The sequence below is a fragment of the Babylonia areolata genome, chromosome 35 (genome assembly GCF_041734735.1).
Source record: "Babylonia areolata isolate BAREFJ2019XMU chromosome 35, ASM4173473v1, whole genome shotgun sequence".
Lineage (NCBI taxonomy): Eukaryota > Metazoa > Mollusca > Gastropoda > Neogastropoda > Buccinidae > Babylonia > Babylonia areolata.
This window is the reverse complement of record NC_134910.1, coordinates 19,283,900-19,304,330: the sequence shown is the minus strand read 5'-3', so window position 1 is coordinate 19,304,330 and position 20,431 is coordinate 19,283,900. Positions and strand designations below refer to the sequence as shown.

Sequence of the window (20,431 nt, the reverse complement as noted above, 5' to 3'; positions counted from 1 at the left end):
GTGCATGCCTGGTTGTGTGAATGCATGTGCATGCCTGGTTGTGTGTATTCATGTTTGTGCATGAATGTTGTTCAAGTATGTGTGTACGTGTGTGTGCTATGTCCAAGTATGTGTGTGTGCATGTGTGTGTGGTATATGCATCTGAGTGCTCATGTGCAATGCACCAGCACACTCTCTTGTGTCTGTTCACAGATCTGTTCATTCCAAACAACAGACAACAGCCTTGAAGACAGGATACACCAAGCACTTTTATTTCAGGAATGAGCAACACTGGTCTGCTGGGTCAGAACGGGGAAATGTGAATGACAGGTGTTCTCACTCCAACATCCACACCATGATGGTCTGTACAGGGACCAGCTTCTTAGATCATATCACAAAACACAGACACTGTATCTTCCATGTGTTTCTTACAATAAAGGATGCAAAGAAACTGTTTCTTTGAAATATCTGTATGGCTATGTTATCAAACATTCATAGATTCATGCTTTGATGTATATACATTCACGGTCATGGCTTAAACACTGGACAGTAACTGTTACGCAGCAACTCATTCTGTGTAATTTCTTCCCAAGTTACACATGTGAATTCTTCATAGGTAACATCCTGCACAAAAATTCCTTTTCATGAATGAATGAATCTTTCATATGACATGTGTTGACCTTGTGAAGATAATATTAAATTAGAGATGATCATTCATTTAATTCACTTTCCAAAGAATTATAATTATTAAAATTTATATACATTCACTTTCATGGAAACTCCCTCCCCAAAACAATACAAAAATAAGAGTGTGTTTGCACGAACAACGCTTTTCATCTGTGAGACTGACGGACCTCAAGACAATTTTCACGATTGGAATTCTGCACAAAAAACTCACAGCTACAGGCAAAGAACAACAACAAGATACAAAAATAAACCAGCTCAACAACGACAACACATTTCAGCCTAACACCTCTTTTACATGGTTACATCAAAAGAAACATAAACACATGGTTACCTCATAAAGAAACATACACACATGGTTACCTCATGAAGAAACATACACACATACATGATTACCTCATGAAGAAACATACATACACACATGGTAAATCATGAAGAAACGTACACACATGGTAAATCATGAAGAAACATACATGATTACCTCATAAAGAAACGTACACACATGGTAAATCATGAAGAAACACACACATGGTAAATCATGAAGAAACGTACAGAAACATACATACATGGTAAATCATGAAGAAACATACACACAGGGTAAATCATGAAGAAACATACAGAAACATACACACATGGTAAATCATGAAGAAACATACACACACAAAATGACTGAGCTGACCATCACACTGGCTGCCCACACGGTCTTTCATTCTTCTTGGTGTTCCGTAACTCGGTTTAACAGCCATGAGGAAAAAAAATGCATAAATAATTTCTCACTAGCATGACAAACTCCTTAACATGAATGACAAAATGCAATGCAAGAGCATGTCCCTTCACGACACACAAAATAATGAAACTCTTTCTTAATTGCATGGTAACAGCTGTTAACGACCCACAAAATGCCCTATATTAAAAGAGACATGTCTTCAGCTTTTCCTTTCTGGGTTCTCTTGGGCAAATGACAGTTCCACATCAATTTTTCATCACAGACATAAAAATACCAGCAGACCACAAACACAGCTATAAATTTGCACAGGTAGATATTTGTTGTTGCCCTAACATCTAATAAAAAATTGACTACAAAATTAACTACAAAAACTCTCAGTATAGCGAGTTGCAGAAAATGATTCTGCATTGGCCTAATTCAGAATTTGAAATTTGCGCTGGCAGTCAATGGGATTTAGGTGGACCATCCAGTACATATATGCTTCATGTTCTGAGTTTAGAGCTGTCGTCAGGCAGGAGCCACACTAACCAAAAAGTAAGAGTAAGCCTGCCGGCAAGGTCACAGGACATCTGGCTGCTGATGTCTGGAATTTCAGTTCTGCTTGTAAGAGAAAGAGAGAGAGTGCGTGTGTGTGCATGTGTGTGTGAGTGTGTGTGCATGTGTGTGTGAGTGTGTGTGCGTGTGTGTGTGACAAAATTCAAAAACACATCCTTGCATGACATACAAAATGAAAAACACTTTCTCACTAAAAATGGCAAAATGCAAAAATATGTTCTCACCTGCATGAAAAAGTCCACCTGATATCTGAGCAGGACTCTCCAATCCATTTGATTTGTTTGAAATATTCACCAATTTTGGCATGTCAGGGATATGTAAATGAGAAAGACTTGGTCCATGTTGAAGTGGGTCTATTCCAAGCAATTTATTCTCCAAACTGGTTTATTGTATATTTACTTCATGGTGATTTAGATACAGACATGATTTAGATAAATGCTTTACAATAACACATCAAAGCAAACTGGCAAATTGGGATATAGGAAATGTTGAATTCTTTTGATTTTTCTTTGTCTCCATTTTTGAAATTAAGGGGAGCAAGTTACTATTAATTTTACAAAAGCATTTTTCTTTCTCCCTCTAGCACTTTTACTTTCACACAAGCAAATACACTCTTTAATGCAGTACTATCATCGTTCATGTAGACACACACACACACATGCACAAATAATCCTAACCACATTCTCATTCCTTCCCACACAAACCTTCCCACAAACATGCACACAATCTTTCACACACATGTACGTAAAAACAAATAAACACAAAACACATACATAAACACACAATCCTTCACACATAGACACACATACACAATCCATCACCTCCACACACAATCCTTTACACACAGACTCAAATACATGAAAACGCACACAATGACATAAAAACACACATACACAAACACATGAAAACACACAGACACAACACAATCCTTCACTACGCACACACACAAACACATGCACAAATACACAGAAACACAGCACATGCATACACAAACACACACTGTGACACACACTGTTAAGTCCCGACGCTTGTAAAAGGAGCCAGTTCAAGGTGTAAATGACCTTAACCCTGACACTCACCCTCCCCTTGTCCTTTGAGCACAGTCACAAATCACAGCACACGATGAGCAACATGGATCCACCAGACCCACACTTCACACACCTTGTCTCAGAAAACAATAAAACAACAACAACATTTTATCTCAATATTCACAACAACAAAAAAAAAGGAAACACATCAACCCAACATCCATGCACGAGCCAGACGAAACACAAAAACGAGTGAGTGCAACCGCCCCCACCTCCAAATCTAACAAAACTAAAAGAAACAGTTCATGCTTCTGACAAGAAGTTCTACTGGGTAACAAACAACAACACATATGCAAACACTACCACACACATGACAATACATCTCTTAGGAATTAACTGACTCTCCTTCCCCACCCTGTCAAAAGGAAAACGAGAAAAAGAAAGAAAACAATGCAACAGCCAAGTGGTTAAAACAGCAGACTTTCAGTCTCATGGTCCTGGGTCTGAATCCCCGGTCATAGTGCCTGGTGGGCTAAGAGTGGAGATTCCTCCACCCCACCCCCTTCCCCATCTGTCAGGTCAACAGGTATGCACACCTGCTAGTGCCTGAATCCCCATTCGTGTGCATAAGCATACTGAAGATCGAGACCAAAGAATGATCCATGTCAGCATAGACTGGATTATGAAAACAAGAACATATCCCATATTATGATCCATGTCAGCATAGACTGGATTATGAAAACAAGAACATTTCCCACATTATGATCCATGTCAGCATGGATTGGGTTATGAAAACTAGAACATATCCCATATTATGATCCATGTCAGCATGGACTGGGTTATGAAAACTAGAACATATCCCATATTATGATCCATGTCAGCATGGACTGGGTTATGAAAACTAGAACATATCCCATATTATGATCCATGTCAGCATGGATTGGATTATGAAAAAAAGGACATTTCCCACATTATGATCCATGTCAGCATGGACTGGGTTATGAAAACTAGAACATATCCCATATTATGATCCATGTCAGCATGGATTGGGTTATGAAAACTAGAACATATCCCATATTATGATCCATGTCAGCATGGACTGGGTTATGAAAACTAGAACATATCCCACATTATGATCCATGTCAGCATGGATTGGGTTATGAAAACTAGAACATATCCCATATTATGATCCATGTCAGCATGGATTGGATTATGAAAACAAGAACATTTCCCACATTATGATCCATGTCAGCATGGATTGGGTTATGAAAACTAGAACATATCCCATATTATGATCCATGTCAGTATGGATTGGGTTATGAAAACTAGAACATTTCCCACATTATGATCCAAGTCAGCATGGATTGGGTTATGAAAACAAGAACATACCCAGCATGAACACCCCTAAAAAAGGGAGTATGGCTGTTCACATGGGTGTAAAAGCTGATGTATATATGAGTGGACACAGGACTTGCAGCCAACAAATGGAAGAGAAGAAAAAGAAAATGACCGTATGAGACAACCTGTTAGCAAAATTAGAAACACACTACTTTCCTTTTTAATTTCATATCTGGTTTAATAAATAACCAGAATATGAACGGTTCATGAAGAAACACAAGTTTCATTTGTTTCACTGCTTGAGAGTGATTACAACAGCAATAAAAACAAAACTGAAATACTCTGTCCATTTGTCAAAGCACACACACCAAAACATCTTTAAGAAAATCCTGCAAGTTCACTGACATGTAAAATGTTAAGACTTAAAAAAATAAAATCTTGGTATAAAACTCAAAAATATATGCAGAACTTTACACAACTTCACATTTTTATGACAGTCAATTGCAAACTGACAGACGTGAATGATGAATTCGCATTTCTAAGACTGCAGAACTATCTATAAAATAAAAAAAGTGTGTCATGTTTTGGTAAAACTCTAAAATAAAATATAACATTTCAGAATGACACACACTGAAATTCTCTTTAGAATTCTACATGAGACAAACTTGTCACTGGAAAAAAAGAAAAGAAATAATACTTCCATAATATACGAACATGAAATCCTTTATTCAAAAATAATATCATACTTTAAAGAACAATTCATTTTCTGTGACATGAACACACCAACTAAAAAAAAAAAACCATATTTGTATGACAAGTACACATACAGTTAAAAATACATTTTTTTGTCTGTTGAGTTTTGAAACTAAAACTCCTGCAACACAAACTAAACAAATGACAAGCAAAAGACATGCTTAGGAATATGACCCCCACTCCATTCTCCATCCCCAACATCACTCTCTCCTGTAATTCCCACAGGGATAAACCTATCAACAAAATCATCATCAATAACTGAATGCCAAAACCAACTATGATATGCCCTATCTCTTTTGCACACACACACACCCCTCACCCCCCAACACAAAAAAGATTGAGAAAACAAAAATGTTCCTTTTTAGTACATGGATGATAAAATAAGTAAAAATATACAAATATACCTCTACATACACACACACAAAGTAGTGCACTAAACTTAATCTCTCTCAATAATACCACACCAAAAATCTCAGTGAAATATGGGACTTTCATTTGTTTATCACCTTCCAAAATACAGAAACAAACTATGCAATTATCCATGACACACAGACATAAACATCCAAAAACCATGTCACACTGATTCTGCTGGAAACAGCTTTAAAATGAAGTCATTAAAACAAAATCTTTTCTATCCATCCCATAATCTATTACTGTATTGCATTGTATTGTATTGCTTTTTGTCACAACAGACTGTGAAATTTGGACTGTTCTCCTCTGGGAGAGTGGATCGCTGTAGCTAAGTGCCACCTTTTCTTCCTGTCTGTGAAAGTATCTGTTTTACAATATGTGGACTTTTCTACATTTTCTTTTCAGGGACAACCCTTTTGTTGCCATGGGTTCTTTTACATGTGCTAATCAGCAGATCATAGAATGTTGATTTACTGTCTCATTCAGAAGACTAGCACCCAGATCACCACTCAAGATCTAGTGGAAGGGGAGTGAAAATCCTGGTCCATATGTGGGACTTGAACCAGTGGAAACTTGCATCCTAGTGGGCCATGTTACCACTGGGCCACCAGTCATCCACCTATCTCACAAGACTCTCAGACAGACACAGCCAAAAACCAAAACATAAACTATGTACAAACATAAACTTCAAGTGCTCTGGTTCAAGCAAAAAGCTCTTCACCCAGTAAAAAAACAACAACCCGACAACCGTCCTTCAAATCCTGTTTAAAATGTTGGTCCCACTTCCAAAACACTACAAGCAACAACAGTCTTGTATTATAACGGACAAAACAATGTTAACAACTGATTCGTCAGACAAGTAAATTGTAAGTAACAAACAAATCAAAATAATTTTATTCTGAAGACATTTACATCTGACTGGTTTTAAAAACAAACAAACAAACAAAAAGTTTTTGATACTAAGGCATGTCAGAGTAGAAGAAAACATTTCAAATATTGAAAAAAAAAAGAAACTTTGACCAGATTATGAAAATAAAATGCAGAATGTACTGATAAAGCACACACAGCCCGATTCCTGACAGCCTGATGACTGATTCTGTCTGAATAATAATAAGAAACAACTGATAAAAAAAATGTGATGGTAACAAAAGCTGTAACTCGTGCATCAGACTGACAAGCTGTTACTTTTTTTTCTGTTGTCACAAAGAATAGGAAGTCACACATGAGATTTCTAATAATTTTTCAGCGACTGTGTGTATCTTAGAAACGTCATGCTGTGCAGGCATGTACATGTTTTCATGATCCTTCACAAACAACTCCTTTCTGTCTTTGGTGTGAACCTATCTACTGTCCATGGCATTCTTTCCTCAAAAGTCTGGCAGCCTTGATTTTGTTTTCTTCACAAGGTTCACTCTCCAATTTCTTCATCAGACAGCTAGCTATCAGTTCAATTGAGCATTCTACTTACTTTCTCTTATCGTTGGCACTTTTGTAGCTGGTTATGGACTTCAGCACATGCTCACACAGTTTGAGTTACAACTTCTGATCCGCTGTCAGGTTTTTTGTCTTCCCATTATAAAAGGTGAACCCCCCCTCAAACCCCCTTTTTTTTCCCAGTAACACGCAATATGCAGCTGTAACATCTGGAATGGTAATCAATTGTAACAGATATAGCTACTTTGGAAGTGATGGCATGTTTGATATGTATATATGAATACTGGTGTGGTGTTGATTTATCAGCTGCTGCCAAGGTAGGACTAGAATGAAGTCAAGTTAGGATATATTAAAGGTTCCATGGCCTTTAACGACCACTGGGGCAGTGAGTTCAAATCCACCGAGTCTTAGGCTTGGCACAGTAAGTTGGGGCCCACTCCTCTCCTGCAGTTTTATTAACCTTCCCCTGCCCAAGTCAGGTACCCAATCACACCTGGGTGGAGTGAGAAAAACAGGATTAAAGTACCTTTTCCAGGGACACAACACCAGGCCAAAGCAGGGCCTCGAACCCTGATCACTGGTGAGCATTGTATCAGAAGTCCAACCCCTGACCCATTCCGCCACGGTACCTCTTTAAGTAAGCATGCCAATATCAAAACTGCATTGCACGGTCAAACTGATAGTGTCTGACATTATCAACCAGGCAAAATGTGAGTACATACTTCCACTGTTCTAGTCCAACAAGAAACAAACCTCATGAAAAACTAACTGGATATACATAATGTATACCTGCAGAATCAGATCAACACTCTGATAGTAATTATCACCAGGTAAACTTTTTGTCTGCAGTATGGGTAAAAAATGAAAGAAAAAAGGCCAAACTAAAGTATACACTACAAATATTGACTGAACACATTCAGAAAGTATGTAGTACTATTGACTGAACACATTCAGAAATAAGCTGTAATGCTAAATTTATGACTTTTGTCATTTCATTAAGAAAACCCCAACAGTATCTAAAATCATGCACACATGTGCATACACACACAAACACACACACACACACAGCCTCCACCCCCCCAAAAAAACCCCATGGAGATAAATTTACAAAAAAACCCATGGAGATAAATTTACAACTGGTTTTCTCAGTACGAAAACACCAATGAACCATAAAAAACAAAAAACATAAAAAACAAAGAAACGGAACAGCACTAAGAAGTTAGAATATTCAGTTTCAAAGAGGCGTCAAAGCATAGAGACTGATCCATTTAACAGATCTGCTACACCACATCTGCTTAAAATATTTTTTGAAAGGAACCACATGTCTGATCTAAGCCTAAACCCAATGCACTGGTCAGGCCTTGACAGCCTACCCTAGTTTTGTAGAAAATATTTAAATAAAATGTAATGAAATAAAGAAACAAACAATAGCCTTCACTGGCTTCTTTCTTTCTTGTTTTAGGGGTGGGGAGGGTTTCTATTATGATTGCTGTCGCACAATTGAATGTTTCAGGTCAACGTTATTACATTCAGCCCTTGATTCAAACTTCTCCACAGACAGAGAGAAAACAGCTGGTGCACAACACAAAAACTGGCTTTAAAATCTCAACACATGCACATATATCACAAAGAAAAACGAACACTGCTGAAAAATTGTCATCAATGCAAACATAAAGAGATAAAAACATCATGAATAAATATCATTCATTTTCTTTTTCTTTTTTACAGGCGGTTAAAATACACCCCATTTTAAAATAAAAATCTAGTGAGCTTAAAAAAACCCCAAAAAAACCACAAACAGCTTCCTGGTAATAAGTACAACACTTTTCAATTTTGTGGTAATTTTCCACTCTTTTTATACATATATATATATATATATATATATTATAACATTTCTTTTGTTTTTTTACAAATCTCTTGTTCAATGTAAAATACACATTCTTTTCAGTTCTGTGACTCCCTTTATAAGGTAAATTTCCATTCTATAATTTTTGTTGTTGTATCTTTTTTTTTCGACAATACTCTTGTTAGATGTGCAACATACTATCCATTACTGTGATTCTCATTATTAGCTAATTTTACGTCCATAAGTTTTGTTTGTTTCTTTCTCTTTTTGTTTAGTATGTCTGTAACTACAATAAATCTGAAACCTAAATATAGGATACACTAAAAAAAAAAAAAAAAAAAAAAAAAAAAAAAAGCATACCTTACACCCACACATGCACAGGCACAAATATACACACACACACACTCATATACGCCAACACATAAACACCATATCAATTAAAGACAGCGGTAAACTTTGTGTGCATGAGACAGAAGAATCCAAAACAAAATATGCTCAATCAAAATCACCTACACTCAGTTGACAGACAAAATGGTGTGACCTGTACACTGTAGGAACCCTAATTAACAAAAAACCCAAAAATATCCTGAGAAATAAAGTCCCTGCATGCAGTATATGCTTCATGCAACTTTGAACAACCACCAGTCCCACATTAACCCCTTCACAGTTGGACCTTGATGACCTGCCACATCAGTGTGGAATCAGTTTCAGCTGAACTGTCCTACTTTGTGTTCAGTGACGTCACTGTTTGCCAAACAAAGGCAATGTAACTCCAAGGGGATTCAGAAGCCAAACAGAGATTGGTGACTGACACACTGACCTGTAATCTCAGTGAGGCGACACTGTTTAACCAACAAGTATACCCAAGGGGTTAATCAATCTCAATGGTTACCATACTGTAACTAAAAAAACTCAAGGCCACGAAACCAAAAATCATCAAAACTTGTAAGAATATAATAAAATAGCAAAAACCAAAGAAATCAACAAGTCCAGTGTGCAGCATACACTTTAAGAGTTAAAGCAACAATTCCATGTGAAAATGAGAGTGATTATACTTGGCACATTCAACAATAAGTATAGTTATCTAGTTGTGCATGTGCGTACATTTCTTTGCATGAATGTGTGCTTTTTTGTGTATAGTGTGTCATACTCTACTACATGTATAAATAAATATGAATGTATAATGTCTATTATAATGCCAGGAGCTCCTTCTAGGAAGGTGAGAGTGTCAATCTGTATCATTATTATAGGGCAAACAAAACAATGCGGACCCCATACACAAACCAAAACAAAACAACCTAAAAAGAAAGAAAAAAGGCTTCTGCTTTGATGTTCTTCCCCACTTGAATTGAACAGAGCAGTGAAAAACTGACGAAATCACTTTCTAAAAAATAAATAAAATAAAATCCTAGAAATATCAGGAAACAAAACCAGCAAAGTCTCCCACCCCAAAAGACAGCAAGCCCAAATTTTACAAACTGAAAACAAGAGAAGTAAGGCCTTCAAGACTCACTTATAATACACACTTTAAAAGAAAATCAATTGAAAAAAGAAAATCATTAAAATGTGTTCTGTAGTTTACTGTAAAGCTTCCGATAAAAAAAAAGAAAAACGAGGCATAAAAGCAGATTTTATCCAAGTATGTTGGGTCAAGAGAAAGAAGACTTTCCCACAGCGCTACTGCACATCTACCAATGATGTTCAAAAACTAACATTTAAACATATTTTTTTAGCGCGATAAATAAATTATGGCATTTAAGGCAATACTACCATTTAAATCATGTTATTTTGGTGTATATTAGGCATTAAAGAAATTTTTTAAAGTCTGTGATAAAGGAGGCGTTGCCTTTGCCTCAAGCACACAGCAACATGTGGCCGTTTTTCTCTAGATCTGCGGAGATTCAAGTTTGGCAGGTTTTGTTACATGCATAAACTATGATACGGTCCATTCAATTTCTAGTTAATTCAGTGTCCACTTTAAATTATACATATGCAGTAAATGCGTCGATGATTTAGTTAGTGTCACAGTATGTGTTCTGTCCAGAATTTGTTTTTTTTTTTTCTTTTAATTGTGAACTAGAAAAAAATGAGGTCATGCCATCTTCAAACCCAACCATTTTCTGAATCCAGATCCTCAACAAAATAAACCATTCATGCTCCAGAAATACAGCTTAATCCAGAAGACTTAAAATCTACTATTGGTATGACTGTGAAGATTTTTTCCTACTATTTTCAATCCATATTTTTTATTGGCAGACAGAGTATTTCCAGAGAAAATGACAGTGTTAAATTTACCATGGACACACGAACATACACACACAAATACACACAAAATTGAACACCACGTTATTACACAGACTCACACTGTTTACGCAAGTGAGAAAGAAAACAGAAAAAAATACAAATAAAGTAAAAGAAACAACTACACACTATGACATAAACACCGTTTAATCCCCTCAACACTCCCAAAAAACAATCAAAGAAAACCAAGCTAAAAACAAAAAGTCAAAAGTTGTACCCACCCTGAAGCAAGAGTCGTTAACCCCTACACACCCACCGACCCCTCCCCTCACTAACCCTCCTTTCCCTCACAACTGTGAGGAGCCACAGTACCAAGTCTTCTCCCAGGTCTCCTTCCTTCCCTCACTTGCCCTTCTCCTCCCCCTGACCCTCCTTGCCCTCCTCCTCAAACAGGGTCTTCAGGTCCTGCATGGTCTCAAACAGCTGGGCCATGAAGCGCTTGGAGTCAGTGCCGGGGTGTGACCGCTTGGAGGACACGTGGAAAAAGATGCGCCGCTCACCGGGGATCATGTAGGACACACCGTAGCCGTCGTTCGACACGGGTCCAAACCCTCCCCCTGGTGACAGCTGAAAACAGGGAAGACAACTCCTTCATGAGTGATACAAGGAACAGAATAAGGCAGAAACAGACAAGCAGACATGCAGTGTCTGTTTGAAGGAGATGTCAAAGCATGTGGACAATTCAATGTATGCTACACCACATGTGCTTTAAATAAAATAAAGAAAAAAAAGAATAAAAAAGGAAGAAGATGCCGGACAGATGCAGTTAATGGATAGACATAAACAACACATCATGTATTGGTACTGATGCTCGATTTCAGTGAGCTGGTACTGATGCTCAATTTCAGTTATTGTTATAGAAACAGAAAAGCCAAGATAGAGCAGAAAAACAATTCATCATGTCATTGTACAACTGGTTCTCGCAGTTTTCAGTACTAACAATCAGACATTACTTTCATTGTTGACTTAAGTGCGTGTGTGCGTGTGGTTTTCCATTCTTACCCACCCGCACTGATCCCCATATGGTATTATTTGAAATCAAGTTTAGTTTTACAAAAAGACTTTTACTCACATATTTCTTTGTCAAATATTCATGTTTTTACTGTACATATTATGCTGTTATAACAAGATTTACTGTGATGGTGACAGTACAATATCCTTCCTTCACTCTTACACAATTCCCCCAACCCCTTTCCCAACATGGATCACAGCTGAGGGTGGCAGCAATCTGTCGCTGTTACAGATGGACAGACAGACAGATGTACAGACAGACAGAGTGGACGCACCATGTCGTAGTACTGTGGCTCATTACAGTTGGGGGCAGTTGCGATCTGTTGCTGAGGTTGCTGACTGGTGGACAGAGTCCACGGGATGCTCAGGACCTTCTTCAGAAACTCACAGTCCTGCAGTGTCAACACATAAACACACATAGTGAGTCACACAAACAAATTCACACACACACTGTCAATGTGCAAATTATACAACTAACAGAACCTCCACTGACACAATTCATACAACGATGATTCAAAGTACATACCACATTAAACATATACATCTTAAACTCATTTTTGATCTTGCCTCAAGTTGTTGCATCTATAATCCTTTGTTTACAGGTTTCATACAAGTAATATGATTCTGTTCATGATGCATACAAAAAAGTGCCCCCTCATACTTGCTTTTTTTCGACCCATGCCTGGTCTATATCAGTTACAGTGAAAAGACCTTAAACTAGAGAACACACACACACACACACACACACACACACACACACACCGCTACAACAAGCAGGCCCACTTACATATCCCATGCCACGACTGGCGACATAGAGAGCGAACAGATGTCTGTCAATGGCCTTTCCATTCATGGCATCCTTGTACATGACCTGGTGATGGTCACAGGCCTCCCTCAGCAGGCGTCGCTTGTCCGCGTTGCTCACCGTGTTGTTAACAAACGCTCTGTCACCCAGAAAGGAACACTGTTTCTTTGTGCTTTTCTTCATCTCAAAGGTTCTATCCACCCCCCTCTACCACTGTGAATCTTGGCAACGTAAGAACACACAGAAGAAAAAATTGAATGCCTTTGAGACCAAAGGTCTACACAAGATCCTTGGCATTAAATGGTATGATTTTATTTCAGATAGTGAAGACAGAGGGATCCCACTGGCCTGTCACGCCAGCAATCATCGGCAAACAGCTTCTTTACTGGCTGGGACATGTACTGAGGCTCCCTTCAACAAGAATCACTCACCAAGTCATGAACTGGACACCTACAGGCCATAGAAAGAGGGACAGCCCAAGGTGATCTGCTTATGAACAGTGGAGAGAAACCTCATGGCGACAGACACCAGCAGACTGGTTGAGGACCATGGAGAATGGAGCATTTTGACTGCCTCATGCGTCTAACAACACAAGAGTCCGTGTGGAATGGAGCGGTGGCCCAGCGGTAACATGCCCCACTAGGAAATGAGTGTCCACAGGTTCCAGTTCCATATATACAGACCTGGATTTTTTTTACTCCCAACTCCACTAGATCTTGGGTGCTGGTCTGGCTGCTGTGTTTTTTGATAAGACGACAAAGTAAGGTTCTGTGTGCAGCTTAGACTTAGTGTACATAAAAGAACAAAGTAAGGTTCTGTGTGCAGCTTAGACTTAGTGTACATAAAAGAACAAAGTAAGGTTCTGTGTGCAGCTTAGACTTAGTGTACATAAAAGAACAAAGTAAGGTTCTGTGTGCAGCTTAGACTTAGTGTACATAAAAGAACAAAGTAAGGTTCTGTGTGCAGCTTAGACTTAGTGTACATAAAAGAACAAAGGAAGGTTCTGTGTGCAGCTTAGACTTAGTGTACATAAAAGAACAAAGTAAGGTTCTGTGTGCAGCTTAGACTTAGTGTACATAAAAGAACAAAGTAAGGTTCTGTGTGCAGCTTAGACTTAGTGTACATAAAAGAACAAAGTAAGGTTCTGTGTGCAGCTTAGACTTAGTGTACATAAAAGAACAAAGCAAGGTTCTGTGTGCAGCTTAGACTTAGTGTACATAAAAGAACAAAGTAAGGTTCTGTGTGCAGCTTAGACTTAGTGTACATAAAAGAACAAAGGAAGGTTCTGTGTGCAGCTTAGACTTAGTGTACATAAAAGAACAAAGTAAGGTTCTGTGTGCAGCTTAGACTTAGTGTACATAAAAGAACAAAGCAAGGTTCTGTGTGCAGCTTAGACTTAGTGTACATAAAAGAACAAAGTAAGGTTCTGTGTGCAGCTTAGACTTAGTGTACATAAAAGAACAAAGTAAGGTTCTGTGTGCAGCTTAGACTTAGTGTACATAAAAGAACAAAGTAAGGTTCTGTGTGCAGCTTAGACTTAGTGTACATAAAAGAACAAAGTAAGGTTCTGTGTGCAGCTTAGACTTAGTGTACATAAAAGAACAAAGTAAGGTTCTGTGTGCAGCTTAGACTTAGTGTACATAAAAGAACAAAGTAAGGTTCTGTGTGCAGCTTAGACTTAGTGTACATAAAAGAACAAAGTAAGGTTCTGTGTGCAGCTTAGACTTAGTGTACATAAAAGAACAAAGTAAGGTTCTGTGTGCAGCTTAGACTTAGTGTACATAAAAGAACAAAGTAAGGTTCTGTGTGCAGCTTAGACTTAGTGTACATAAAAGAACAAAGTAAGGTTCTGTGTGCAGCTTAGACTTAGTGTACATAAAAGAACAAAGTAAGGTTCTGTGTGCAGCTTAGACTTAGTGTACATAAAAGAACAAAGTAAGGTTCTGTGTGCAGCTTAGACTTAGTGTACATAAAAGAACAAAGTAAGGTTCTGTGTGCAGCTTAGACTTAGTGTACATAAAAGAACAAAGTAAGGTTCTGTGTGCAGCTTAGACTTAGTGTACATAAAAGAACAAAGTAAGGTTCTGTGTGCAGCTTAGACTTAGTGTACATAAAAGAACAAAGTAAGGTTCTGTGTGCAGCTTAGACTTAGTGTACATAAAAGAACAAAGTAAGGTTCTGTGTGCAGCTTAGACTTAGTGTACATAAAAGAACAAAGTAAGGTTCTGTGTGCAGCTTAGACTTAGTGTACATAAAAGAACAAAGCAAGGTTCTGTGTGCAGCTTAGACTTAGTGTACATAAAAGAACAAAGCAAGGTTCTGTGTGCAGCTTAGACTTAGTGTACATAAAAGAACAAAGTAAGGTTCTGTGTGCAGCTTAGACTTAGTGTACATAAAAGAACAAAGTAAGGTTCTGTGTGCAGCTTAGACTTAGTGTACATAAAAGAACAAAGTAAGGTTCTGTGTGCAGCTTAGACTTAGTGTACATAAAAGAACAAAGTAAGGTTCTGTGTGCAGCTTAGACTTAGTGTACATAAAAGAACAAAGTAAGGTTCTGTGTGCAGCTTAGACTTAGTGTACATAAAAGAACAAAGTAAGGTTCTGTGTGCAGCTTAGACTTAGTGTACATAAAAGAACAAAGCAAGGTTCTGTGTGCAGCTTAGACTTAGTGTACATAAAAGAACAAAGTAAGGTTCTGTGTGCAGCTTAGACTTAGTGTACATAAAAGAACAAAGCAAGGTTCTGTGTGCAGCTTAGACTTAGTGTACATAAAAGAACAAAGTAAGGTTCTGTGTGCAGCTTAGACTTAGTGTACATAAAAGAACAAAGTAAGGTTCTGTGTGCAGCTTAGACTTAGTGTACATAAAAGAACAAAGTAAGGTTCTGTGTGCAGCTTAGACTTAGTGTACATAAAAGAACTTACCAGTTGTCCCTGGCAAAATTTTGCAGAAAAATCCACTTTGACTGTAAAACAAATACACTTGCAGACAAAAAAAATTTTTTTTTAAAGGTGTCACTGCACTGTGGCAAAGCAATCTCCCCAAGGAGAGCAGCCCAAATTTCACACAGAGATCTGCTGTGACTAAAGTAGCACCTGTCCGAAACTATGGATCTGATTCTAAAGACAGGACAGTGTGGATATATTTGTCTATCTGAACAAAACAGTGTGGAGATACTTGTCTTATTTCATTAAACAGAGAAATATCTGAGTGCTTTCATGCCTGTAGTCTGACAGAGGTCAGGACTGTTGGCATCAGTGTGTAGCTCACCACTAAAACCAATTGTGACATCCCAATTACCATGCCGAGCATGCTACACACACACACACACACACACACCCACACCCACACACACCCACACACTCAAACAAACACAAACACACACACATACATATACACACATTCACACAAACACACACACTCACATACACTTACTCACCGTGCAAAAGCTGAAGCCTTGGTTGTCAGTGATCTCACTGTCTCAGTGCGTCCTTGTAAATACAGACGGGTCATCGCTGCTTCGTAGGTCAAGGCCAGTTTGCCGGCGTTCTTCAGATAGGTTGCCTGAAGTGCCATCTGGATGAAGGCATCTGGACTGACCTGCACAACAGTGCAGTATGGTTTGAGAGAAAGCACGGAGATTGACTAATTCTTCATCTTCTGTCTTCATATGGACAGCCTGATTCTTTTTATTATTCTTTGGTGTTCATGGGGTACAAATTCCATTTTCACTTATTATCTATACCGGACTTTTATGTTTGTGTCCACCCCCCACCCCTACCCCCGCTCCCTATATAGGCAGCCAGATTCTGTTTTCAGGGGCTTGGTCAGTTAATTATGATCTTAACTTTAATTTCTAATTTCAATGAAAAGTGGATCTAATAACGGTGGAAAGCTCACCGCACTTAAACATAATTTTTCATGGCAATGGTTAATGATGGTCACAAAAATGGTGGTTTGTGTTGACTGAAAATTTTGTTTTTAGATTGAATTTGTTAACGGTGCAATATCAAATGCCTGTGAGTTTGTAGCTTTGCATTCCTGTTCCTATTCACTTAGATTTAAAAAAAAAAAAGTTTGTGATTTGCCTATGTTTGTGTTGTTGTGTTTATGTATCTATCACATTATTCTGATTATAAATGGTAGTGAACTGTAATGACCTGTCCCCATTCTGCCCCAATAACAACATGGATCAGACAGGCAAGATAACTGAGTGGTCAGTGCATCGGACTTTCCACTGGAGGGTCCTGGGTTCAGATCTTGACTATGTCTAGTGAGTAAAGGGAAGAGATGTTGCCAGGTCAGCAGATGCGCAGACCTGCCAGTCCCTGAACCCCTTCATGTGTATGCACCACACAGCATCAAATGAGTATGTTATAAATCCCAAATCAGTGGTTGGATGGTTATGGAAACATGAACTTACCAAGCATGTACACCCCTGAAAATGGTGTATGCTGCCTAAAAAATGATGTGATTCAAAACAGCCATATAGGTAAAAGCTCACTCACAGCAAACATGGGAGTTACAACCCATGAATGAAGGATTAAAAAAACAGTAAATAAATATAATAAACATCTCACATTCATACTCTGTCACTCATCGAAACCATATCACTGATCTTACGCCCCACCCTGATTCCAAGCCAAAGGCAAAAGGCTGACTGTCCCATAGCCACTTACAGCCATGGGGGGCAGTGGAACAACATCCACTGTCCAGGGCTGTTATCTGTTGCACAGGGAACACACCATTTTCCCTTACCTTGCAGGTTTTTATAAAGCCCTTGCCAAAGTTGTCGTGGTCATGAACTTGCAAATCAAGGTCATCAATGTTCTGCACACACACACAGTCAAAGGTCACTGATGTCACCATAATGTTGGGGTCACAACATCCTGTTAAGTCAGTGTCACCATACCATAAGCAAACATTAACCTTACAACTGCTAAACCTTGGTGAAATAAAATCAATGTGGTGCAAGTCTGAAGTACAAGTACTTCTTGTATACAGTTAAAAGAGTGTTAGATACGATACAACACCACCTTGTAAAGATCTGCTGATGTCAGTTAAAGAGTGTAAGATACGATACAACACCACCTTGTAAAGATCTGCTGATGTCAGTTAAAGAGTATTAGATACGATACAACACCACCTTGTAAAGATCTGCTGATGTCAGTTAAAGAGTGTAAGATACGATACAACACCACCTTGTAAAGATCTGTTGATGTCAGTTAAAGAGTATTAGATACGATACAACACCACCTTGTAAAGATCTGCTGATGTCAGTTAAAGAGTGTAAGATATGATATAACACCACCTTGTAAAGATCTGATGATGTCAGTTAAAGAGTGTAAGATATGATACAACATCACCTTGTAAAGATCTGATGATGTCAGTTAAAGAGTGTAAGATATGATATAACACCACCTTGTAAAGATCTGATGATGTCAGTTAAAGAGTGTAAGATATGATACAACATCACCTTGTAAAGATCTGCTGATGTCAGTTAAAGAGTGTAAGATATGATATAACACCACCTTGTAAAGATCTGCTGATGTCATTAAAGGAGTGTAAGATATGATACAACACCACCTTGTAAAGATCTGCTGATGTCAGTTAAAGAGTGTAAGATACGATATAACACCACCTTGTAAAGATTTGCTGATGTCAGTTAAGTAGTGTAAGATATGACAAGACACCACCTTGTAAAGATCTGCTGATGTCAGTAAAGGAGTGTAAGGTATGATAAAACACCACCATGTAAAGATCTGCTGAAGTCAGTTACGTAGTGTAAGATACTGCACGACACCACCTTGTAAAGATCTGCTGATGTCAGTTAAGTAGTGTAAGATACGACACAACACCACCTTATATAGATCTGCTGATGTCAGTTAAATAGTGTAAGAAACAAAATGACACCACCATGTAAAGATCTGCTGATGTCAGTTAAGGAGTGTAAGATACTATAAGACACCACCATGTAAAGATCTGCTGATGTCAGTTAAGGAGTGTAAGATACTATAAGACACCACCATGTAAAGATCTGCTGATGTCAGTTAAGGAGTGTAAGATACTATAAGACACCACCATGTAAAGATCTGCTGATGTCAGTTAAGGAGTGTAAGATACTATAAGACACCACCAAGTAAAGATCTGCTGATGTCAGTTAAGTAGTGTAAGATACTATAAGACACCACCAAGTAAAGATCTGCTGATATCAGTAAGAAAGCTACACTGGTATAGCCATGTAACAAGATCCAGTGGCGTTGCTAAAACAGTCCTCCAAGGAACTGTTGAGGGAGGGAGACAGAGGGGAATCCAGAAAAAATGATAGACTGACAACATTGCAGAACGGACAAGAAAATCACCTGTATAGACCTTGGCTTTGACACACCACTAACAGACCACAACATTTTTTTCTTCTTTTTTTCCCCTGTCCTGTCATCTGCACCATTTCAGTGGCATCACTCCCACACTGCTCATTCCGAGGCCCCCATACACAGCCACACCCGGGTTTGTCCGTCACGGCCCAACATTGGCAGTCTGCAGGGAGCCATTGATGTTAGGTCGCCAGGAGGCCACACACCAGAGAAAACCCTGCACTGCTGCTGATTCACTTCGGTGGTGTTCAGTGGTGCCTGTTCTGATTTAACATACTTAGGACACCAACTACTAAATCCCCCTACTAACGACAATAATGACTTAGTCGTGGAGAGAGACTGGGTGAGCATCCCTCCCAGAGTGGACACCGCCACCACATCCCTCCAGCAACAGACCCCCATGAATCTGCCTACACTGAAGACATTTACAGGACTCATCCCAAGCACAGAAGTGTAGACGTATTGAAACTAAGGTCACCTAGACAGCAGAGCATGAAAGGCCACAGACTCTGGGACTTGACCAGAAGAAATTTGGTGAACAATTCTTCTGAGAGGTGCTCCACAGACTCTTTACAGAGACGAGGTGAAGATGCGATCAACAACAAAACAAGATTCAAAAGAAGACAGAGCTGTGGTGTGTGAAGAAAACCCCTGGTACCTGTTGGTGCAGGGTGAGGGCGTGAGAGATGTGATTCTCCAGCACACTGTCCACCTCCCAGATCAGACGGGTTGGGTTGCGGCACTGGGTGGAGCAGGGGGTGTTCAATGGCAGTGGTCTCCCTTGCTCATCATGCAGCCCTTGCAACACCCTGAACAACAACCCCCACATATATGAAAAAATACAAAAAAAACAAACTTTATTATTTCATAAAGAGACTTGCACAACAACCCCAATCATTCTATTTTTTCAGACATTAAAAAGACATGAATGGTGCAACAGATGAGTTGTTACAACCTTGGGACTTTAATATGCTTTGCATTGCATTGCATTGTATTGCATTGTATTGCTACTGTACTGTACTGTACTGTACTGTATTGTATTGAATTGTATTTTAATGTAATGCTTTTTGTCACAGCAGATTTCTCTGAGTGAAGTTCAGGTTGCTCTCCCCTGGAAGAGCATGTCATTACAGTACAGTGCTACCTTTTTTTTCTTCTTTTTTTTTTTACAGGAGGCAAGTGTTTT

The 20,431-nt window shown here is 38.7% G+C and overlaps 1 protein-coding gene across 1 annotated transcript in view; it reads right to left on the bottom strand.

Moving 5' to 3' along the window:
* Nucleotides 1-229: 229 nt before the first annotated feature.
* LOC143277745 (carnitine O-palmitoyltransferase 1, liver isoform-like) overlaps nucleotides 230-20,431 on the bottom strand; it is a 58,890-nt gene continuing 38,688 nt past the window's right edge. The window contains exons 12-17 of the mRNA XM_076582648.1: nucleotides 19,904-20,054; nucleotides 17,630-17,701; nucleotides 16,311-16,471; nucleotides 12,855-13,011; nucleotides 12,343-12,459; nucleotides 230-11,623 (exon numbers count right to left, since the gene is read on the bottom strand). Coding sequence (XP_076438763.1) covers nucleotides 11,399-11,623; nucleotides 12,343-12,459; nucleotides 12,855-13,011; nucleotides 16,311-16,471; nucleotides 17,630-17,701; nucleotides 19,904-20,054 — 883 coding nt within the window. The 3' untranslated portion in view covers nucleotides 230-11,398. The remainder of the gene's footprint in view (nucleotides 11,624-12,342; nucleotides 12,460-12,854; nucleotides 13,012-16,310; nucleotides 16,472-17,629; nucleotides 17,702-19,903; nucleotides 20,055-20,431) is intronic.